The 25,394-nt window shown below is 31.3% G+C and overlaps 1 protein-coding gene across 8 annotated transcripts in view; it reads right to left on the bottom strand.

The window, feature by feature from the left end:
• Positions 1 to 950: 950 nt before the first annotated feature.
• Positions 951 to 25,394, bottom strand: part of LOC143232508 (multidrug resistance-associated protein 1-like) — a 55,965-nt gene continuing 31,521 nt past the window's right edge. For 7 of the 8 annotated variants that reach the window (XM_076468068.1, XM_076468063.1, XM_076468064.1 and 4 more), the window contains 16 exons: positions 25,205 to 25,289; positions 24,757 to 24,950; positions 23,654 to 23,830; positions 22,996 to 23,163; positions 19,588 to 19,835; positions 19,007 to 19,310; positions 17,376 to 17,592; positions 14,778 to 15,088; positions 13,023 to 13,222; positions 12,474 to 12,600; positions 9,891 to 9,992; positions 5,303 to 5,449; positions 4,935 to 5,093; positions 4,186 to 4,352; positions 2,909 to 3,103; positions 951 to 1,264 (listed from right to left, as the gene is read on the bottom strand). In XM_076468068.1, coding sequence (XP_076324183.1) covers positions 1,153 to 1,264; positions 2,909 to 3,103; positions 4,186 to 4,352; positions 4,935 to 5,093; positions 5,303 to 5,449; positions 9,891 to 9,992; positions 12,474 to 12,600; positions 13,023 to 13,222; positions 14,778 to 15,088; positions 17,376 to 17,592; positions 19,007 to 19,310; positions 19,588 to 19,835; positions 22,996 to 23,163; positions 23,654 to 23,830; positions 24,757 to 24,950; positions 25,205 to 25,289 — 2,913 coding nt within the window. In that variant the 3' untranslated portion in view covers positions 951 to 1,152. The remainder of the gene's footprint in view (positions 1,265 to 2,908; positions 3,104 to 4,185; positions 4,353 to 4,934; positions 5,094 to 5,302; positions 5,450 to 9,890; positions 9,993 to 12,473; positions 12,601 to 13,022; positions 13,223 to 14,777; positions 15,089 to 17,375; positions 17,593 to 19,006; positions 19,311 to 19,587; positions 19,836 to 22,995; positions 23,164 to 23,653; positions 23,831 to 24,756; positions 24,951 to 25,204; positions 25,290 to 25,394) is intronic. The other variant, XM_076468065.1, reaches the window with a different exon arrangement.

Genomic DNA, 25,394 nt, shown 5'->3' with positions numbered 1-25,394 from the left:
TTATGCTACAGAAAGTCCTTTACAACTTGAATTACTGTAGTTTTTCTGCAATTTATATTTTTTGTTTTGTTTTACCTTAATTTCTTTTTATGAATTTTAGTAAATTTACTTTTAAATTTTTACCAGGACTGGAAAGGCCAACTTCAGGTGACTGATGCTGATTTTTATACTTACCTGATAGTGTTCCTGGCGAGTTATGATAGTTACAGTTATGCTACAGAAAGCCCTTTATATCTTGTATTACTGTAGTTTTTCTCTTAACATTGTGGACTAGATGTAAATATTGATTTTATGCTGTTTATGTGTTGTTGTTTGTTTTACGTTAATTTCCTTTTATGAATTTTATAAAATTTATTTTAATTTTAACTTTTACCAGATGTTTGGGGTAGATAGTGTAGCTGCTTTGTGCCATAAAACACTAAATCAACTAACCAACCAACCATTTAATTTGATCTTTGACAGTTGGTCACAATTACAATGAATTATTAAACAGATTATGTGTAAAAAAAATTGGAGCTCATTAAAATAATTTAAAAGTAAATTTTTCTTGTCATAGACAATTCCTATGATAATACTGATTATATTAAGTTCATTAAATTATAGTGAAAAATAAACCTTGTGTTTCATTTGTGTGATTGCTTGGAATATTTGACAGTACTTTATTTCAACATAAGGATATTTTACTTCATTAATTTTCAAAACTACATAAAGTCCAAACAGGAGAAAAAATAACCTGATTGTGTGCTTACACTGATGTTATTTTCAGAACATACTAAATTCCGAGTTACAAATTTAAAGTGTACTAGACATATGTAGCTTTCAACACATTTTCTTAAATTAAAGCAATGTTCAAAAAACTTCAATAATGTTCTCTTACCAACTTGTAAAGGAAGTGTGCAGTTTTTTGGTATGAACACATGGAAAGTGATATATATTAAATTAAATAAATGTTTATTTTTAGACTGATCACTATTTGGTTTAATTTTTTAAATATCCCATACAATAGTTTCATAAATGTTTGTCGCTTTAAAATTTAAACTGATACTTAGGTTCTATAACATAGATTCATTGGCACATATATGTCAGTTTGGTTATTTTAATGTTTGATTTTTCAATTCCAGTAGATGGAAGAAAAACTATGATTTTAGTTGTTTACACCAGGCCTGCATCTTTAGCCATGGCATAAAATTTGGTGTTACTGTCATTCAGTAGTTGATTTGGAGAATCAAATTCCACTATTTTTCCTCTTTCAAGTACCATAATTCTGTCAGAAAAAGGAAATATTGCTTCATAATGTGGAAGAAATTGGAAAAAAAAAAATTACAGAATATTTAGAAATATATAACACAATAGGATGAAACATAGGTAATAAAATGGTCTTAAACTACATTAAGAGTTTAAACAAAAATTATTTTTCAAAGATGGATAAATATAATGAAAATATTCCATCAATTATCTTCAAGTTATAAAAAGGAATAGAAACGTTTTTTATTTCTTTTAAAAATTGGTTCCTCATGTGGTTAAAAGCTTGCACATAAAACATTTATATAATGTGTCAATTCTTTTACTGTTCTTTATTTCAAGACACTTGAAAAGACAAAACTTGAAATGCCTATTGAGAACTTTTTTTTTTTTAAATCAAATACTGATTTACCATACCAGTTTCTTATAATCAACACTGTTAAGCAATGTAACAATCTAGGCATACTTCTCAAATGTTTACTGTTATATTGGATGAACTGTTTCATAGTTGATAAAAGTAAATTGTTATAGACATCAAAATAAAAAGGCACTATCACAAAAGAAATGCTTTGTTCTGGAAATACTACATGAAGACTGAAAACTAATCTTAAGCAATACATTAAAAACATATTTCAGCAGGATTTGGATACTTTTACTTTTCCATTATCATGCCTAGAATTTCAATATGGTTCTTTAGCTACAGAATAAGACAATTTTTCCTACATTTTGCCTAAATATTTAATATGCCCCTCAGGAACAAATGGTGTCTTTTTACACTACAGTTTGTTGATTATTAAAAGTAATTTCACTGTGAAAGCTCTCAAAGAGAGTGGTTCTGGGTGCATCTTTGAGACAGGTTCACATTTCTTTATAAATTTTTAAGTAAAATACAGCATCTTTAAGTCTCCATACTAGCTAGTACGAAGGTCTACGTGCTGGAAGTAAATTCAGTATATATCAATAAAGCCACATTCTCAGCATCATTAATTAAGCAGTTGGCTACCTTTTATGCCTCTCTTCTGCTAGCACTTGTTTGTCTTTCAAGTGAGATACAAATGATTTCATCTGCTATTTGGTAGGTAATTAAAGCATCATGATAATCAGCAGATAGGATCACTTTGAAAGCAGCTACAAGCATAATACTGTACTCAGTTTACTGCATAACACCTACCAAGGTGGTTCTAAATGGTTCCTGAATACTTCTGTGTGCCATTTGGAGACTTCCATACTTTTTGTGCTTGGTCTTAAACCAGTGATGCACTGATGGATTTCAGTCACTTCACCACTTCAAATCACTTTTTTTGCAGCCCCAATACTAAAAAGAGTGTGGGAAATGCTGCTTTTTCAGCAAATAAAAATGTCAAAAAATTTTCAGCTAAAATTAAGAAAAACCAGACTGGGTAATTTGTTTTAATTTAGCAAAAATATCCACCCTCTTGTTCATAAGGGGCCTGTTAAAAATAAGTTTGCTGCATAAGTGAGTCAGTAATTCTTTATTTCTTTTGATAGCAAATTTGCTAAATTAAAAAAATGATTAATATATATATAATTTCAAGTTAAATAATCTACTGCTTACTCGATAGGTGATCTTATTACGTATTAAAGAATTTTCTACATCAAGAGTATTTGAAAGTATTGTCTATAAATTGATAAAATTATGTCTAACCTGTCATAATCTAAGATGGTGTTGAGTCTGTGTGCTATTGTTAACACAGTACTGTCTTTGAACTCTTTCCTGATAGCAGACTGGAGAAAATCATCTGTTTCCAAGTCTACAGCAGCTGTTGCTTCATCAAGCACCAATATCTTTGTTTTTCTCAATAAAGCACGAGCCAAACACACAAGCTGCCTTTGACCAACACTGTCATGTAATACAAAATGAAAACACGAGCCAGTTGATTATCAATAGAGGAGAGAGTTTATACTGTGTACGTTCTTTAGTTAAAATGTGTGTACTTTAGTTTTAAAGAATGTTTTTCCACAAAAACTTTGGAATATCAACCTCAAAAATAAGGAAAAATAGAAAAGGTTATCTGAACAGCAACACAAACAAATTAAAGTGAACTATGGCTAAGAGAGGATTGGATTAGGTGTTTATAATCATCAAAGAAACTGACAGTGATAGCCTTATATCACACTTAATGGTGAGAATGGTTAGACTATTGGACAAAAATATAAAAGCTGAGATGTTTTATTTTTCTAATAGGGTGCTCAGCCTTTGGAATAAGTAGCCTTCACATATGGTGAATGCAACTAATTTAGGGGAAGGCTTGTTAAGCATTTTAATAATACATTTAATGTGTTATCTTTAATCAAATGTTTAATTTAGTTGATGGGGATGGTCTACATCGACCAAAAGGTCTGTCCTTAAATTATATGTAAGACAATGTAATAACACCAATTTTTATTATAGGTCTTTTTTTTTTTTTTACAACACTATTATGAATAATTCACTTTTCTCCAAATATGTATGAAACACTTCAAACCATTTTGACAGTGAGGTTCACAGCCACTTCACGTAAAATATGTATAAGGTAGATATTAGAAGTAATTTTTAAAATCATTATTGTATTTTCTCTGTCATGCACAGAATCAACTGCCTTACATCTATAATATTCTTACTGTATTGCGTAATTAGCATGTCACATCATTATTGTTTTTAATAACCAGCACCATCAGAGTTAATACAAATAACAAGTCTGTATAACTTTACATTGAAGCCAGATATCAAATAAAATAATTTTCTGTTTATGCAAAAAGTAACTTCAATAAAATAAGAATAAACAACAGAAAGGCTTAAGTGTTTGATAAAGTCAATATTAAAGTACAACAAACTAGCAGTATTATATCCGTAGATATATTTTTTCTTTCCAAATGGAAGTTGTTTTTTTTCAAGGAGTGGTAGAATATGAGAATATAACTTTACACCGACAGTCATCATACCTAAGATTATCTCCTCCTTCAGCTACTTGATATTCTAGTGCACCATCCAGAGAAGAGACATAAGATTTAAGGTGAGACAGTTCCAGGACTTTCCATAGTTCATCATCTGTGTGCTTATTTAATGGGTCAAGGTTTATCCGAAGTGTACCCGTAAATAGCACTGGATCCTACAATTTCATAAAAATGTGTGAAGTTAATAAAATCTTTTATATCCTGATAATTGTTTTTACAGCTCTTAGAAGTGGTGCAAAAATTATTTTAAATTATAAAGATTAAAAAAAGAAGCTAATGTTTAAAGGAAGGCTTAGTGTGGATGTATGTTGTTCACTATCAAACTGGAATCTTGTCTCCAAACAGATGGAAGACATCCATTGGAAATTTCAACATGAACATATTAATCTTGTAAGCTTTTCTTAATTATTACATTTCAATAGTAACAATAATAATATTATAATGGTATTCTGTCAAAAGTATCAGTTGTTATTATAATTTAAGAAAAATATTTAATAATCACTGAATAATGTTTACTGTTTACCACATACTTAACATTCTAGAAGTGAAAGACAGCAAAATTCCTCTATTCATTTATCAGCACTTTGATACAAATTTTTTTATTTCTATACACTCAATATTGACAATTTATAAGTAATACTTATATTATAATACTTAAAACTTTTCATGATTTAATTTTCAAGGTTTCACATTATTCTTAAACTCAAATTTCTAATATGAATTAGTTAATGACATACCTGAGGAATAACAGTCAACTTGGCCCTTAAGTCATGTAATCCTATGCTTGCTATGTTTACTCCATCAATAGTTATGAATCCATCCACTGCTTCAATGATTCGAAAAAGGGAAAGTATTAAAGATGACTTGCCAGCACCTGTTCTTCCTACAATTCCAATCTGGCCAAAAAGTATTTTATTAAGGTAATTCTTTTGCAAAAATCAACCTTAGATTTGATGAAACCTTAAACTCACAGGTTACAAACATGATATTTCTTATAGAACTAGTAGAAATAAATGTTATTTACATGTTTTTACTTAATAATCATGTTTCAAGTTTTGTTTAAGCTCAGGCATGTATGGACATTTCCAATGCATCACTATGTTACCTTTTCTCCAGACTGAATGTCACAAGTTATACCATGAAGTACGAGATCCAGACCTTGACGATACCTGGTGGTGTAACTTTCCATGTGTATGTTTCCTTTTGCAGGCCAAGAGTCATCAGGAACTGTGGAGTTTATGTGCCATCCAGCCTAAAGCAAATCAAGAAAGTTAGTTCAATAAGCAAAACTCAATAAATTCATAATTGTGAAAGGATATTTGGCTATCAGTTCTATGATGCAATACTCAGTACATATCTACAGAATAAAATGCTCCAGAATTTATTCTAACATGCAGCTGGACACAACATGTGAAGTTGGAAAACTATTTCATGCAGTGGAACTTAAATTTATGTGCAAATTGGATTATAAGGTTTTTCATTAAAATAAAGCAATCAATGAACACAATAATGTTTATTAATACAATATTTTATACCATCAAATCAAATTTTTGGTGATTAATTTCATTTAGCTCCTTCAATTCAAATCCTTGAAAAATGTTTTTAAAAGTTAAAGTAGAAGCTACCTTGATAAAAATTAAAGTCATTATAAGCATGTCTCTGGAATTATATTCTTGAACCATGCCTGGTCTTTGCTGGTTTTAGGTGTATCTTTAAAATAGTTCCATATGATGATTTTCCAATTTCTTTTGTATTGAGTGTATCATGTCATACACTGAATCTGAGCCTTTTGACTTATTTTTCTTGCATGCTTCTGGGAATATACCCTTAAACCATGTCTATTCTGTGGCTTTTGGGGCGTCATTGGTTTTTGTCTCTTTTTCTTGAGTCAAAGGAGCACCGATGCCATAGACTCTCCTTCTAACAGCAGTGGCATGCTGCAATACATGTAAAGGTATTGGTTTTCAATATCTACTGACATTCTGTCTCAGTTGAGAGATTTTAACACAAGACATGTACTAATGAGACATTCTACATCTGCACTATGTGGTTTTGCCATCACAAGCCCTGCCAGAATTGTTGTAACATTTCTGTATTTATAAGATGTTGCAAGAAAATAAACTAGCTCGGACAAGATCATTCTGTGAAGATTCTCAGTATTTTCATGCTGAGGTATTTCCTCATATTTGAGAGTTCTGTCAAAGTGAGGTTTGATCAAATAACTTCGAACATCTTTCAGGTTAACTGAATTCTGCAGAGTGGCAAAAGACTTCATAAGCTGCAAAAGTTCAAAAGTTGCTAAACCTTGAGTCAGGAATTCAATGAGGAAGTCAATTAATTTATTAATGGCAACATCAACATCTCACCTGTTATACACATAAAAGTGGAGGTCCTTGTATTGGTTTGTTCACTTTTTTAATAAGTTGAATTCCTTTCAACATCACATTTTTATTCTGCTGAGTGATGGCCTGGACCCATTCACCAATTAAACATTTCCTATATCTACTAATGATTGTAAATATATTATCTAAATAACAAAGGAAGCATATTTTGCCCTCATCAAGGTGTGCAAGAAAGCCAGATGCAGCCTTTTTCTCTGATTTTTGTATGTAGAGGACAATCGCCTGCCAGGAAACTAAAACAGGAGTTACCAATACAAAAGAAACCTCTGTCCACCTAATCTCAAAAAGCCTTGAGGATTGCAAGTAGTCAGCATTTATTTGCTTCAACGTTCTCTTTATCTCAGGCCTGACATGGAAACGTGCTAAGACCTATCAGACACTTAAATGTTTGTTCAACTTCAGCAACTAAGCTACTCATTGGCTGTCATGCAAGATTACACTTACGAACCCCCACACCAAATCTTTAACAAAGAAACAGTCATTTTAGACTCAGAAAATACCCAACAACCAGTATTATCTTCTGTCCTTACAGAAGTGCCATCCATGACCAGGGAGAATGTATACACAAAGATATGCCTAGTTGCTGCCGATTAAATTGTCATGGTTCAGGCATTTCCAACAGCATCACAAACTTTTTTGTGCCACAGCTGCAAATGTTACTGGTGCCCGAAAGATAAAGTTTAGCATCACAAGATTTTTGCCATTACATAAATTGTGGTCCACAGTACCATCACATCTAAGAGATAGCAATGAAGTATCAGTAAACAGCTTCTTGGCAAGACATTCCCTATCACTTTCCACTATACCCTGGAAAAAGTCCTTCTAAGTACTTGGTGTTAGATACTGAAAGTCAATCTTGGCCTGATGTACAGTTTCCATATTGTAAAGCAACTTCACTCACTCACAACCATTCTTGCTAGAAATGCGTGCACACTAAGTGCAAGCTTTTTTACATCTGCATATGTGTAGAAAGATAAAGAAATCCACTTTAACTGCTAGCTTTTCATTTGCCTTTGACATTACTTTTATTATAGAAAATAACTGTCTTATTTTTACGGGCATCAAGAATTAATATTTTGAGTGTTTTAACACTTTCTGTGGTTAGAATGGTTTCAAATGCATTTTTATCGGCATGATCCTATAAGAGCATTGGTAGTTTGGCTGCTTTGACAGAAGTATTTCTATCAGTTCTTGTGTCAGCAATATAAAATACTTGATTTTTCTTCAGCAGGTATACAGGAAAGTGAGACTGAGATGTTTGGTTGGCAGGTCTCGGTAGTAGTGTTGGATGTCATAAGCCAGAGTTTCAGGGAACTTTGTTTTTGTTGGACTCTTTCATTTTCATCTAATATAGTCAAACAAATGTTGCAAAACAGATTTCATATATTCAGTCATAACACATTTTGAGCTTGTGTTTAACAGAAGTAGCCATTAGATATTTGTGGGGAAGAGGGGTTAATAGATAATAAATTGCTATTATATGTTTAAATAGATAATTTTGGTAATGACTTGTGGTCTTACATAAATAATTCATATGATGCTATTGTAGAATTAAACTCTTGAACTAAAGGAATGCTAATTTATGTCTTATGTAAGGAGTAATGATGATTTTTGCAAAAAATCCTGACGACCTGGCAATGTTTTTGCTAAAAAATGAGGTTTTAAACTATTGTGTCAAACTGTAGTTTTAAACTTATAGGCATGGATTGATGGATTCATTGAATTTAGTACACCATATTATTATATTTTAAATATTACAATTGTATAATTATTCTCACAATAAACAAGCCTAGTATAAATGATATTTATATTAATTACAATGCAGTGCTTGCCAAATTGAAGTTCTAAGAACTTGAAATCATTAAAGGACGAACTTGCTGCACCATGTAATTGTGTACTCAAGTAACAGACGACAAAAAATACTGACATTATGACAAGTAAAACCTGCATAATTTTTAAAATTTAAAATATCAGGTTATTAACATATTACACATTCCTGACAATTTAAAATTGTGTAGACAGTAGGTATAACTGTGCCTAAAGAAACTGTGCTTGAACACAGAAAATCATAGTATTATGAGACCTAAAATCATGTGGACCTAGCATTTTCCAAAGTTATAATAGTAAAAATGGCCTAGAATGAATGTCAGAGTATCTTGAACCAAATGGTTTCCAAGAGTCTCTGTCTTTTAGGTTGTGCTAACTTTCCATTTGTATAGTGGAAAATGTTTTGAACATAAATACTGAAATGCTGTTTGACAAATAAACAAGGAGATATCTGGTGAAGTAGTTCTGTGATACAACACTAAAACAGTACAAAAGTAAAGAGTAAAAAGCTGTATGATACTTGAATAAACTAATAGAAAAAATACTATATGGCATAATATTAAGGTAATACAGATGAACTCGTGTGATGCAACATTAAACTGGTTTTAATGTTAAGGGAAAACAAATGTTCAGTATTGTCTATTACAAATTCCTAGTTATGTGAAGAACTACTTTACTGTACAAAACTACATTCAAACAAAATAAAATAAACTAAGTAATATTAAATTAACAAAAACTGAAGTGAAATAAGTGTGTGGTGCAATACTAAACAAGTGAGACTAAACAAAATAAACTCATGAAAATTAGTCATTGAGCATTTTTAGTAAGGTTAAATAAATTAAAAGTCTTAGTTTCGAGAAATAAGCCTCATCACTACTGAATATTCCAGATATGGTGTGGCTGATTAAATTGTTATGCACTCTACTTTCACCCAAGAATTCTTATAATAAATTTAATAAAAAACACTCACATATCTTGTTAAAATTATGTGATAACGAACTATGAGTAAATACCTTGCATGAATATTTTTCTGTATGTAAAGCAATACTTAAAAACAAAACCAACAAAAAACGTAGAATAACTTTTAAGTTTCAATTGTACATAATCAAATATAACAAAGTACACTGAATTAAAGCAAAGGATAAAATGTTTGGTTATTTACACAACTTTAGCTACACATTAATAATGTAATGGGTATCTAAAGAACTTTTATTACCATATTGGTTTTGTAAAGACAATGAGATTTTATGTACAGACAAAAATCACCTTATCTGGTGAAACAGTTTTACAAAAGTGTGAAACTAGTCAGAAAAACATAAATGTTTACATATAATAGTAGGAAACTAGTTCACCTTTTCATGAGCAATTTTTATGATTATTTTTTCATTACGGAAATTCTTGTAGTTTCAGTGGAATAAAGACATAACAGAACTTTATAAGGAGAGCTTTACTGATCTTACTTACCTCTGTTGGGATTTGAGAGTATTCTAAACACCTTTCAACAGCTACAATGTTTGTTTCAAGACCAGTGCTAGCTTTTACAAGCATGTTTAAATTTCCTGTTATCTGCAAAAATGAAACAGTACAGAAGATTCTGTAGTGACAATTTCATACAGAAATACAGTGTTGTAAAACTGAGTCAGTTAGAGAATTACACATTGTATAATAACTTAAGTACTTTAAACAAAATGTTGTACATATAAAGCAAAGTAACTCTGATACAAATGCCCTGAGAGTTTCCCACTACTTTCCTTTCTACACTTAATAAACAATCTGCCAAAACAATCAACTTTTAATATTAATGTGTTTGGAATGACATTTAGTTTTTGCCAAGAATTATACACAGTGCTTTATACTTATTTGAATATGTAGATTGCTTTTGTAATGGTTAGTGTGGGAATTACATGCTTAAAGGTGAATTTTCAACAAATTTAATAATTGCTTTAGAAACTGTACTTTGGTTAGGTATAATTCCTGTGTGGTTGCCATATTTTTAAACACTTTAGTTTTTAAGTAAACAATGAAACAAAATATGCGGGTCCTCGAACTCAAGTTCCTCTTGGTCGTTCAGCTGTTTCCATGATGTTTTACAACTATGACGTAATAGTTGCCAAACACGCTTCGTTGTGTGCCAACCAATTTGTTCCCTTCAGTGTTTTATGTAAATCTATCTACACCTTGCACGAACATATGGAATATGTCATATAAATTATACATTTATGGTAAATATTAAATTAACTATTCACATTGCTACATCTAGTTTGATTTTATAGACAGAATTATGATGTATAATTGAAATTCATTTTGTTATGAGTCATAAACACCTGGTACAATGAATGTGGAAGGGCTGAGTATTAGTTACCATAGTCGGCAAAGTATAAACAAATAAAACCCAGTCTGTGATACCAATAATTTATAAACACCAGACAGATTTCGAGATGCTTAAAATTGCACATGAAATAATACAGACCATATCTGTTGTCATGACTTAGGCTTACCATTCTTCCATTGGAGGTATGACCGACATGCAACTGGCCTGGGCGCTATCAGTATCACTCACAGTTCTACTACTCTCATTTGTGGAACTGTCCTCATCACTAGAACTTGTCAGATCTGTGTCAAAAGTAACTGTTCTAGGTTCATTCAGAGTAGGTTTGAATTGATATGGTGCTACTCGACACTGTTCAGAACACAGAGTCAAAACAGACTCCGCCTCTGTTTCTCCGTATGCACTGGTCATGTTTATTTACATTCAACACACTGGCGTTGGCAGTTTGTTTGGCAACTATTACGTCTCAGTACTTTTCCTAGCAGCAAACATAAAAACTAAAACGTTCGGATTGCCACTTGGAAAGGGCTCTTTCTGCACCAAGTTCTATGTTTCATTTATTAGTACATATTTTTTAATAAAAAATGTGAACCTGAAAAATTAATCAGTATGAGTAGTTCTTTTGATTGCAAAGTTTTCTTTTTCTGTAAAATTCACCTTTAAAACTTGGATTCTTTTAACTCATTTGATAGAACATTGGCCCTTGAACATCAGTGAATCCTGAGTTCAAGTCTTGGTAATAGCAAATTTTTTAATGTGCTGAATGTATTATATTTTTACCAAAGATCCTTGTAATCTATTTCATTTCATTAATCATATCATACTTAGCATATACAATGCAAAACCCAAAGATTCCAGTGAAACGATCGAAGATATACGACAATGATGTCCCCTGCAATAGTACACACTCTAACATAAAACTAATGTAGTTCTAGAGTTAACTAGGATAGCGAACAAGGCAGCCACTAGAGGTGAGTACATCATTTCTTAGTATAAAACATATTAATAACAGAACTGACTGGCTATGAAGCTTTCTCCATTTACTCAATCCAGTGTCAACACATTTACAGGAACAATACTAACAAGAGTGTCAAGATAGAAAAGTTTGCAATAAAGTATAATAACACTACAACAATATACCAACTTGAATATGTGTTAGCATGCAAAAACCAAAGATTAATGGTACCCTGCAATAAAAAGAAATTGCAGTGATACATTTTGTACTAGTAGTAGTGTTGCAAAGACGGGCTGAAAAAAATAGGACTTGTACCAAAATGATATGCACTAATCTGGAAAAAATTAACAGGTGTAGCACTAATATCCTTTCTTGTTGCAAATAATACGAAAATTGGAATAACAGTTTATAAAATATGGGTAAATATAAATGTTACTATATAGAAATGAACAAATGAATGGCTTAGATATACTTACAACAGAATTATTATCATAAAAACCAGCACAAAAAATACTTGCATGAGTGAGGTTTATGCGATCCCATGCAGAAGTAGGGAGTAAAATAAACCTTTAGTATAATATTTCATAATTAAACTTTACAATTGAATGTTGGTCATAAAAATATCCCAATCACAAAATTGTTATAGGGATTAATGTAGAAAAACCCACTCCATTTACTAGCATACTTTCATATGACTGAATCATCTTAATATACTTTAGTGTTGTTTATTTTACAGCTTATAAAACAACCAAGTGATACTTACAGTAAGAGCATAGCTAACAGATAAGCCTACAAGTCCAGGACTAAGTGTTTCTCTAGTTAAAACAGCAAAAAGTGCAGAAAAGAAAACAATGCAATAGCCTAAAAATTCCAGTCGAACTGAAAGCCATCTGCAAATGATTAAAATAAATCACACTATAAAGCAGTAATAAAGACTTTAACAAAAATCTAGACAAATCATTCTTTATTTACATCACAAAACATAATTATGCTCTATAGTTTTATTATGTAAAGTAAGCATGTCAGTAAGTAAATGAAGTCTTTTTTTTTTCCTTACATAACATTTTTCACACTAACATAAAGTTTGTAAAATTTAAAAATAATTCAAGATAGCCTCGTATAAAATAAGCACTTATATGTGACTAATATAAGGTGGAAAAGTCACTCCCTGAACAGTAATAAATCTGGATAGATACATCCTTCAGCATCATACATCACAGCTCAGTTAAATTAAAAGATCTATAGGTGCTTTGGAGTTACATCTATAATAAGATAATGCTACATGTAAAACCTCCCATAGATACATCTATACCTGTTTGCAACAACACTAGGAAAGTAGCACGTGTGGTTAACATCTACACGTCTGTTAGATTCCTCAATGAACTGTTTAGTAACTCCATAGGCTCTAATGGAACTTGTCCCAGTGATTGTCTCGGAAAAGTGAGTGTAGATGGGAGATCGCGAGATTGATTCTAGTCTTCTTAGTTGTCTTGTTGTGGGAATATAAAACCTCTATAAAACAGATATATGAGTAATAAGTAAACATCACTAGTATATCTAAATTATATATAACATACTGATGCAAAAAAAACAAAGAAAGTATACCAAAGAGGCTAATATCATGTGTAACCAGCCTGTGCATTAATGCATGCTATGCTGCTACATGCCTCCTTATGGAGAGTTAGATTACAGATGATGTTATTAGAAACTTGTCTCTGACCTCCAGCTTCAGCTATTCCCTGTTAGTTGTTGGATTACTTTGCCTCTTTATTCTTCTTTCCAAATGATACCAGAGATGTTCTATTAAGGAGAACATGTCAGGAGAATGAGCTGACCATGGTAGAAATTAATGTTGTTAACTTGTATGAATTGCTGTACCACCATGTGGGGTCTGGTACTGATGTGTAAGAACAAATTACCCTGGGTTGGTGAATAAGTGGCAAAACGTTTAGGCACACAATATAAGCCTTGAAGCTCCCACCCTTCTAGAATTAACAGATTTCAATGTGTCTTGCATGCAAATCATCATGAAGTAGCCCTCCATCAATAAGCATGTGATGTACTCTCTTGATGCTTGTGACTCACTCTATTCAATTCTACCAAATATCACTTAAAGTTCTTTGTCTATTTATTTGTCTTAGAACTGAATTGTTCCAATGACCTTATAACGATCACTTTTAAATTCTTGAACTTTCTTGCATCTAGGGTGCATGAAATTACCATCTGCAGCATTCCAAATTCCTTTTTTTACTGTTATGCCATAAGTATGTTCCAGGTGACTTTCCTCTCTAGTTACTGTCTTAGAGTTGTACTATATACGTTGCAAATGGGTATTCTGTGATACATGCTCATAACATTAAAATGAATTTTCACACAATCATGAGTCTCATTTGCAACACCATGTTTCACACTCACATTGAACATAGCCTACACCAAGAACATAACATGTAAGTTTAAAATTCATTCATGTAGAAAGTAACAATATGTTCTGTTGGTATACTTTCTTTTGGAATTCAGCATATATACATATTTGTATAACTCAGTGCATTAGTAGAAACTCTTTACAGTTCACTTTACTATAAAACTGCTATATATTTATTGTAATATATAGAAAACTTAACAAGTAACATCACAACTGACTAACTAGCCAAAAGCTGATTATGATGTGATACTATGATAAGGAGGGACTAGTTAACTTCACTAAGAACCTTATTACAGACAAGAATGACAGACCTTTGGGTGTTACACTGAAGTTTCTATTTGTTTAAAATCCAAAATGGTACATGTTCAATAATTTCAGCTACTTTTCTCTCATTTCAAAGCCCTTTGTTCTACAAGTATAGTGTCTGACATCAGTAACAACTTCAAAATCCCCATTATCATGTTTTAATTCTGTTCCTTATGAGTACACCTGGAATTCTTTTATTTGGAACCAATGTACTCCATTTCATTATATCATACAAGTTAAGAGTTATAAAATTCACATATTACTAATTTCACTATAAAATACCAACAAACCACAGTAATAACAGTATTGACTTGACACATTAAACAATGGGGAGTTTACCTGAATTAGATAATACAATCCTCCAAGAGGAATCATTACTATCAAGATTAGTGGTGTCTCCAAACAGATTGCTATGAATGCAACAGAAGCCCGAAACACTTGAACTAGTAGCATGCGGACATTAAAACGAATGAGAAGATCATTTGTGTCGACATCTCTTGAGAAGCGATTCAGGATTCTACCAATTGGTGTAGTATCAAAAAAAGACATTGGACATAGAATGATGCGATTGAGCATATCATCATGGAGAATTTCTGATCCATGCAGAGTAGCCAAGTTTAAAACCAAAGTGGCAATAAAGATAAAAACAGCTGTAAGAAAGGTTGAATGTTAGAAATTCAGAAAAATGATGAAAGAAAGCAAACACCAAGTTCATATTCTCAGTTAATTTTCAATATTTGTTACTATTCATCCAGTTAGTATCAAAATTAATGTTTGCCAAAAATTATTCATCACAAAAGAAGTTTTTAAGCTTTTAAAAGACAATGGAACTTGCATGTACAATATTTTGTAGGAATAATAGAATAGATATAAATGTTAGGAAGATAACATTTATAATGTTAGCAATATTTTAATCATAAAATTGTTAAAGTACTGTTAATTATAGAAGTAACAGATTATAAACATTATACAGATTATAACATATACAAAGGTTTGTATATGTATTAAACCTTCCTAAGCTGTACCTCACAGCTAAAGACGTACAAAGCTCATTTGGTTAACATTACATAGGAATGATGTGTATGGGCTGATGAGAGTTTATGTTATTTGAAAATGAAATATGCAGGTGATCAATGTAAGGAATTTATTATCTAAAATGAGCAAATGTTTCATATTTTTGTTTCTTGATTACAAGTTTTTTGATAAAATCAAACATTTTTTTCCTACAGTATTAGAAATTATCCTCCTAAATTAAAACAGTACCCTAAACATTTTAAACAACACAAAGTAAGGATAGGAACACTTTCTTCTTTGTCACAGTTTTAAAGAGAGATAAAAACTTCCTTGATACTATAGTGAATCTTCAACTTGAAGCTTAACTCAAGACTGTATATGGTTCATAACTGAGGACACTAGAAGGCAGTTTCTTCTCATCACTATTATATTCTGCTTCTAACACAATTACACAAAATATGTTCATATCCTCTATGCATCTTATTAGATAACTATAATTTAGTATGAATAAGAAACAACCTTATAACACTAAATTTGTTATTTTTCAGTGGCATTCCACTAAAACTCTATTGACTTAAATAACTAATTCTAATCAAATTTATGTATATAACATATTAAATAGTAAAGCTTATTTTTGAAATAATTAACTGTTATCTGTTAACAAAAGTTCTATTTAAATTACAGATTGAAATAACAAAAGTTAAGACTAAAAAACAATTAAATAATTATAATTATAGGCACCATCCTTTATCCCTATTTATCTCTGACCATAGTTCTTCAATGAGAAAAGTTCATTAACTTTTCCATCAGTGTATTTGGTGGCTTTGATAAGTATTTGTACAGAGTAGATAGATTCATATTAGATGTTATTTATCCATAACCTACAAATGTGCTTTTTTCATATTGTTTAAAAAGAGAGTCAATACGTTATCCTATCCATATGTGCAAGGTTCTTCCAGTTTCCCTACTGTACATATGATAGCAGATGTATTTTAAGCTGGTAAACATCACTGGAGACAAGATACTCATCTTCAGACTACAATCATGTTTTGGTAAAACAGTTGGCTTTATTACATTGTACAGTAGCATACTAAAATTTTGAAAGTTAGCTTTTAAAGACTGGACATGTAATATAGTTGGCAGTTCAGATGAAAGTAATCTTTTTTGGGTTGTCTTTGGAAAATTGTCTTTTCTTTTTCCTTCATTTATTGATGTTTATGTTGGAGTTGTGATGCTAATGTTTGCTTGTCATAGCATGTGAAAATTGGATGTAAAAAGTTGGACAAAAGTTGCTCAAAATGAGTGATTTTAATCCATCTTTTTACATCAAATTTTCACATGCTGTGACAAGCATATATTAGCATCACAATTCCAACATAAACACTGATAAACAAAGAAGAGGAAAAGACAGTTTTCTAAAGACAACCCAAAAAAGATTACTTTCATCTGAACTGCCAATTACATTACAGGTCCAGTCCTCAAAAGTCAACTTTCAAGATTTTAGTACACTACTCTACTAATTGCACTTTTCTGGAAGATATGATTGGAGTTGAAGTTAAGAAATGAAAGTGGCCACCTTCACCTGCACAGACAGTGATATGTAAAAGTAAATACATTATCTTGGTGTTACATATACACTATTAAAAAATTTTTAATATAAAATTTTTTTGTAACATTTTCTACATACGCAAACACAGACACAAATAGATGGTGGTAAGAAGCAGTTATAAAGAAGAACCTTATATAAATTCAGCATCATACCAACACCTATTGCCCTCTGCTAGTACAGTGGTATGTCTATGGATTTACAATGCTACAATCAGGGGTTCGATTCCCCTCAGTGGGCTCAGCAGATAGCCTGATGTGGCTTTGCTATGAGAAAACACACACACACACACCAACACCTATCAGTGTAATACTTACTTTCCCCCCCACCTAGTGCTCCATAGACACCAAGGCGCAAATTCCTTAACTTTTGGTCAGTAGCCTTCTCAGGGTCTGCAGCATCATTACTCCACTCACTTAACCAGAGGTTAGTTCCAAGGTTAAAAGCTTGTGATAGAGCATAGGAAACTAACGTGATGCCAACACCATACAGACCAATTGCTTTCACGTAAGCAAAATATACACTCCATTGAACCTGCACAGAAATATTGTTAGAATCAGAAGAAGAATATTAAAGTAATAGTACTTGATTTATTAGGTTGGGTTTCTTTATTTCATACTCATAAAACACTAGTTTTCAAATGTGGGCAATAGTAATGGGGTCAGACACTCAAACATACAAAACTGGTCAATTAATGCAATTATCTTTGTTTTTACAACAATTGTAGAACATGTTCTAAATTCAAATTACACCATAAAAAAGTTCTAGTTAAATAGTTTTACAAATAATAAGAAAAGTGCCCAGAACAAAAGCTTAGAACATAACCACAGAAGTAAGTTTAAAAATTTACTTTGATCATATAACATAAATGTACATAATCATTTGATACTGTATTAAATAAGTTATTGCAGGGAATAATTTTCAGTCAAATATAAAAAGAAAAACTATTACAATGAGACATTCTTTTTCTGTCATTCTACTTAAGATATTTGTTCTTGAAAGAAAACTTAACATCCTTAATATTTAAATTCAGAAAACTTATAACTTACATTATATATAATATCTTGAATATGAAAGTGGATATATGAATATTACATTGTAAATTCTGAACCATATGAAACATAATTGTCATGTAAAGAGCAGTACAAGATGTTTAACTTTAAATGGCACGAATTTAGAGTGTCAACAACGTCAAACTTCCAACACAAGGATAAAAATATTTAATGAGGCAGAAAAATGGAAGGTTATGAAATACAAATCCTAGAGTGTAAAAAATATTGTGGAAAAAAAAGACAAATTCAGTAACTCCTAATACTTGGCTACATAGTTTCTACCAACTGGTCATATTTACTTATTAAATGATATAGAAAATAAATACTAATTCTCTAGAACTTTCTAAATATAAAAGAAAAGATAAAAAATCTTCAGTATCATAATTGAGATTTGGTCTGTCTGTTAGATTTTGTGCAAAGCCACTTGACAGCTATATGTGCTAGCCATCCATAATTTTGAAGTAAAATGGGAGAGGGAATGAAGAGTTAATTCTTAGATAGGATTTGACTGTCACTCTTATAATACAGTCATGGTTTGGAAATGTGGAACATTTTTTGTGTGTGATAATAGAACACAAAACACCAAATCTCAGCTTCAGAGTCCAGCATGTTAATCACTGGGCTGTGCACACTTTTAGTGTCTTGTGGGATTTGGTGAGGTTACTTTGTTCATTATTGTAAGCACATTGTGGGTATTACAGAACTAATATTTAAACTCATACATTTAATGTTACAGCATGGTGTTGAAACTTTTTCTCAATGTATATTACATTCTGCATAAATGTACTAAAAGTTCTTTAGAAGAACTAACTCAGATCATCAGTTTTTCACATTCAAAAACAACTGCATGTATAAAACAAAGGGCACAATCATGCACTGTTTTGTATGAGACTTACGGATCCTATTTCAGCTGCTTCAGACTGTATTAGACGAGAATGTCCACCATGATTCTTCGCACCACCTTTAGTTTGTCTTTGACCTTTTTGTGATTGTTCTTCCTCTTGCTTTGAATGTCGACGCCTCAAATCTGAATCTATACTGGGTGATCTATCTTTGTGTTGATGTCTCAAATGTGAATCTATGCTGGGTGATCTATCTTTGTGCCAATGCTTCAAATCTGAATCTATACTGGATGATCTATCTTTATGTTCTTTTTCCTCAGCACTCTCTCCACTTCTACTACTCAGCCTGGAGATACATCTGTATGAAAGCAAAGTGAAATATTTTAACTTTATGTAGATATTATTTTTTTGATAAAACTTTAAACCATCATTAAATTCATGTTTTCATAAAGCTGTTTTTGCAATTATGTAGATTTGATTATATAATAAACACCCAACAAACAAAACACTAAAATATTATACTTAAACTTATTCTTTAGAAGGAAAATAAAAATTTTATATTGTGTTAAAATTTAATAAAGTGTCAGCTAGTAAATATTGGATTTTGAAAATAAGCGATGCTCATATTTTTATACCTTTGTAGCTCCTGAGATGGTCCAACTGTTGCAACAAGTTGTTCCATTATTTCTAACTTGTCAGGTAAAATTTCATCCTCTTCTTCCACGTTTTCAGTGAAATACTGAACCAGAAATTCTGAAAAAGCACCCTTTTTATTTAACAATTCTGTGAAGGACCCATTCTCAGTAAGATGACCATCCCTGAATACCAAGATGGTGTCCACTTGAGGCAAGATGGATACTTTGTGAGTAATCAGCACTCTTGTCTTTCATAAAACAAGATGAAAACACAAGTATTAAACATGCATGTTTCTGATATATTTTTCCAACATACTGAATATTAATTTAGTAAACGAAGTGCTAAATTATTAAAAAATGGATCTATCTATACACACATACCTTATTATTATAAATTAAACCTTGCATTTTTATTTTTGTTACTATTCCTCCACAATAATATATACACAAACTTGCAAACAATGTGAAAAAAGGTCAGTGTCCTTGTATTAATAATAAAATACACAAATGTGATTTATGTGTAATAAAATGCTCTCAAAACAGTAAGAAATCTATTTTATCAATAATTACCTAATATAAACGTTTGTCCTTAACTTCAAAGTACTTATTCATTCTTAGTTCAAATTTTCCAAATGAAGTATAAATATATCAAATCAACATGATATTTTATTAGGTTCATACAAAGAACAGCCCAGCATGGTCAGGTGGTTAAGACGCTTGACTCATAATCCAAGGGTCGTGGGTTCAAATCCACATCGCACCAAACATGCTTGCCCTTTCAGATATGGGGACATTATAACGTGATGGGTAATCCCACTATTCGTTGGTAAAAGAGTAGCCCAAGAGTTTGCGGTGGGTGGTGATAACTAGCTGCCTTTCTTCTAGTCTTACATTGCTAAATTAGGGATTGCTAGTGAATATAGCCCTTGTGAAGCTTTGCGCAAAATTAAAAAATAAACAAAAACAATCATACAAAGAATTAAGCTAACCAAGTGCATCTAGTGAAAGTATTTTATAGAATTTCTTTTTTTTTTAATTTGATTTGCCACCATACCATGCAATATTAGGAACAACCATGTTTATCTTGGTATTACCATCATGGTCATTACTAGCTTCAGTCTTTAATACCATTTCTTTTTTGCATAATCTACAGTCAGTACTTCTATCAAAAGCTTCAAATTCATAAAGTTATTCAATTTTTTAATTATTACTTTGTTTTGATAAACTATACCTGAAAGCTTCTCACAGTCTTATTATCTTAACATAACAAGCACTATCTCAGTGGTTTACTGCAATGAATTATCAAATTCATAATAAAGTGAACATATACTACTAGTTATAAATAGTGCAGAAGCACTATGAAATAAATTTTGTTTATTTATTTATTCATAATCCTTGTTAATATTATTTTATGAGTTTTGTTTTAATCACTTGTTACATCTAAACTGATTTCTTCTTTATTTTCAAATGAATGTTCAGCTCTACAGTGCCTTGCAAAAGTACTCACACCCACTGATAATATCACATTTTGATGAAATACAAATAACATAAACAATATTTTAATAAACTTGTTTTTATTTAAAACTCTAATGACCAAATTTAACACAGTTATGTGTGAAGGAGGCTGTATGTCAGCAAAACCTGCAATGAAAAAATAAAATTGAAATTTGCTGATCACACAAGTTTCTGCTCCCTTAAATCAGTACTTAGTGGAAGCATCTTTGGCAGTAATTACTGCTGTGAGTTGTATGGATGGGTCTCTATTAACCTTCAACAATGGGATGGTGTGATTTTTTCCTATTCTTCCTGGCAAATTGTACCACTTCTGACAAGTTCATTGAACATAGTAGATGGACTGCAATCTTCAAATCATGCCATAAATATTCTATTGGATTCAAGTCAGGGTTTTGGACAACTCAAGAACTAAATTGTACTTTGTTTTAAATCACTTCAATGTGGCTTTGGGCTTCTGATCATTGTCGTGCTGAAATGTAAATGTTTGATCCAATTTTAGATTTTTAGCTGACTAAAGCAGGTTTTTCTCTAGGATTCATTTGTATTTCACATTATCCATCTTCTCCTTACTTCTGAAAAGCTTCCCAGTCCCTGCTGATGAGAAACATCCACATAACATGATGCTGCCACTACAATGTTTGACAATTGGGATGGTATTATTGCACTTACTTGTATCAGATATAACACTTTGAATTTAGACCAAATAACTCAACTTTTGTCTCATTTGATCACAAAATCTTCTGCCATGTGTCTACAGTATTACATACATGCTTTGTTGCAAACCCCATAAGAGATTTAATATGATTTTTATTTCAGCAATAACTTCTTTCTTGCCACTTGCCCATACAGGCCAGCTTTTTGTAGGGACTAGAACATTACCAATGAATGAACACAAACTTTAATCTCAGATATGGAAGTTTGTAAATCTTTCAAAGTTACCACTGATTTCACAGTGCCATCCCTCATCAGCTTTCTGCTTACTTGGCTGCTTAATTTTGTAAGGATGGCCTAATCTGGGCAGTGGCTGGAAGGTATGAAGCACATTATACTTTTTAATGATGGACTTCACCCTACACAAAGAGTTAATCAGTGATTTTGAATTTTTTGTAACCTTCTCCTGAACTGTGTTTTTCTACTATTTTATCCCTAACTTGTTTGGAAAGCTCCTTGGTCTTCATGGTTGATTTACCATATCGCTATGTGAGCTATGGCTTGAATAGGTGCATTTACTCTGAAGTCATATCACTTTGATTATGCACAGACAGAGACAATCACATCAATTTTGAGACCCTTCAGGTTAATATTTTGCACCTGAACTGATTTATGGTTGCTGTAGCAATGAGGTTGAACACTTATGCAATTAAGAATATTATAATTTTCTTTGAAAATTTAACTTACTTACAAAATATCAGAATTTGTTTTAACTTTCTCTGTTTGGAGTAGATTCTGTAATTCTAAATAGAAAGCCCTATTTTAAAGATTCAAGACTGCACGTTCAGACAGCAAAAAAAAAAAAAAAGTGGAACCTTTGCAGGGGATGAATATTTTTGTAAGTCAATGTTTGTAGCAAGAATATTTTCAACTTCAAGATTTTGATGTAACAGTTCTATCAATGATTACAGCTGAAAATTTGAGGCTTAATTACTGATTATTTTTTACTTTCTGTCCATTTACCAAAAAATACCAAAACTCAAAAATTCAGATCCAGAATATACTATTAATACCCATACTACTAACATACTCACAAACCTTTCAGGTAATTAAGATATCTGTGCTATAGTTACATATATTACATTATATTTATGTATATATATTCACAATACAGTACAATCTATATTTCCTTATAATTCTAGATTTACGATAAGTTACACTAAAACTGTGCATTAACTATACCTTGTGCTTCAGTAATCCACTGGGTCCTATAACTTGATCAAAGATGTGTTTACCAACATGCGAGTCCACAGCACTCAAAGGATCATCTAACAGGAATATATCAGCTTCACTGTATACAGCTCTAGCTAAACTAACTCTCTGCTTCTGCCCTCCACTTAGGTTGATTCCCTTTAAAATGATTAACTGTATATTAATAAACTGCACATGCTATAAACTTAAAAAAAGCTATATATTAAAATTACACCTCAGAAGAGAAAATGGTTTTATGTATTTTATTTCACTTCCAACTTTCAGTTTATTTTCAGGAATTTCATCAAGCTAAACAGTACTAGTACTAAATCTTCAAAATGCTGAATACTCTTGCTATAAGAAGTCATAGTAACAGAAACAGGATTAAATAATGACACTATAGCCTCATCAAAAGAGGGTATACATGGAAATGATTAACAATTAATTCAACACTTTTTAATAAAAATGAAATGAAGTTATTGCACTTATATTTAATTCATTTAAATGAGAGAATTGTTTTTCCTTAAAAATCAGCATTCTATACTACCTGTTATATGTGTATCATAAACCAAACATGATTTACCAACAACTGAAATATTTCCTACAAGTCAAATATAAACTGAAATTCAAATATAAATTCAATTTACACCTTTTCTCCAATTTCAGTTAGATCACTACCAGGTAAAATTTCAAGATCTGGGATTAAAGCTGTTGAGTCCAGAACCTTGTTATATTTGGTCTGATCCAGTTCTTTTCCAAAGAGAATATTCTTTCTCAAAGTTGCATTCTGAATCCATGCTTGTTGGGGAACATAAGCCACTGATCCCTGTCAAAAAGTCCACTTATGTTTATTATAAATGATTAGGCGTTTTTTTTTTGTTCTTTTTTGTTTTAAATAAATAATATATTATATAGTTGGATAATGAGAAAAATAGCACTGATATATCTTGAAATCCCAAAATAATATTCCATAGAGTGGGTTACTGAAGGTGAACAACCACATTTTAAACCTCAACTGTATTCTGTTGGCCACAGCAAATTAACAAGCTGTTATGATTTTATATCCAGAATCGTTTTTGTTTGCTAATGTATTTCTTCAATCTGGCATGAACCTTGCTATAGACCATCTACTAGACTGCTAATATCTCAAGACCTTCTTTGGTTTACATGTATTACTGATTTCAGAGCCAACCTTTCATCAGTGAGAAATTCTTGTCATGCCCTAGCATATTATTTATATGTGCTTTATATAAGCTATAGAAAATAACTTAAAAAAGAGTGGCAAATAAAACAGCCAAAAACTTAATAACAAAAAAAAGGTTCCACTCCACCTATTTTTTGAGTGATAAAACACAAAATTAGTGACTATAAAGCTATTGTTGTACTATTTTTAACAACATATCACAAACTACCTAAATTTTACAAGGTTTCTTTATAAAGAACTAAGTTCACACTATGGTTTAATTGGTTAGAATAATTGAAAATTATAAATACACATGAATCTATACCAGAGATAGTTAACTTAAGCTTTCACTCATTTTTAATTAGATTTTTTGATGAAAGGAGATATTCTTGGAAATCATTTTAACTATGAAGCAAATCAAATGAAGAATAAAGATAAACTTTTGGTATTTTAATTTTAATTTATCAAAGAAATGAGAACTTCAGCAAATCCATAGACTTACATATAATAAAACATAATTTCAGTTGCTGTTTTGACAGTAATACAATATTATATGTCACTGTACTAACCTTGACATTGACAAAGCCTTTTATCTTTTTCATATCACCAAGGAAAGCTGAGAGAAAGGATGACTTCCCAGACCCAACCTGGCCTACAACTGCTACCAGATTACCAGGCTTAATTTGTACACAAATATCCTTCAAGACAGAATGTGATTTTCTCTCCCAAGAAAAGCTAGCATGCTGCATTATCAAAGCACTTTCTGTTTATGATTAGAAATAATGAGAACATATAAAAGCAAGAAAAGAAACAGGGACAAAAAACATGTTAACAGGTAAACAAGGCTATGAAAAATAAGTCTTAAAGAATTTTGTAATTTAATAGAAATACTGTGGAATTTTATATTTAAAGAGCTGATCATTTAGTATGGAAGACACTGCCAATAAAAAATGTTAAAACTTTTCTGTTATTGTGTCACAAAAAACACAGTTATCTTCATTCATATTTAATACTTACTTTCATGAGCATCATGTGAAATATCATTTGGGTCAAGCTCAGCAGATCTTAAAAACTTGTTAATACGTTTCAAGGAAACTATAAACTGTAAAAAATACAAAAAAATTACAACAAGACACCTGAAAATACACACCAACACATATATGACTACCATTTTAAATATATCTTTATATATTTTTTATCCACCAAC

This window comes from Tachypleus tridentatus, chromosome 11, assembly GCF_004210375.1.
Source record: "Tachypleus tridentatus isolate NWPU-2018 chromosome 11, ASM421037v1, whole genome shotgun sequence".
Classification (NCBI taxonomy): domain Eukaryota; kingdom Metazoa; phylum Arthropoda; class Merostomata; order Xiphosura; family Limulidae; genus Tachypleus; species Tachypleus tridentatus.
This window is presented reverse-complemented; position numbering and strand designations above follow the sequence as displayed.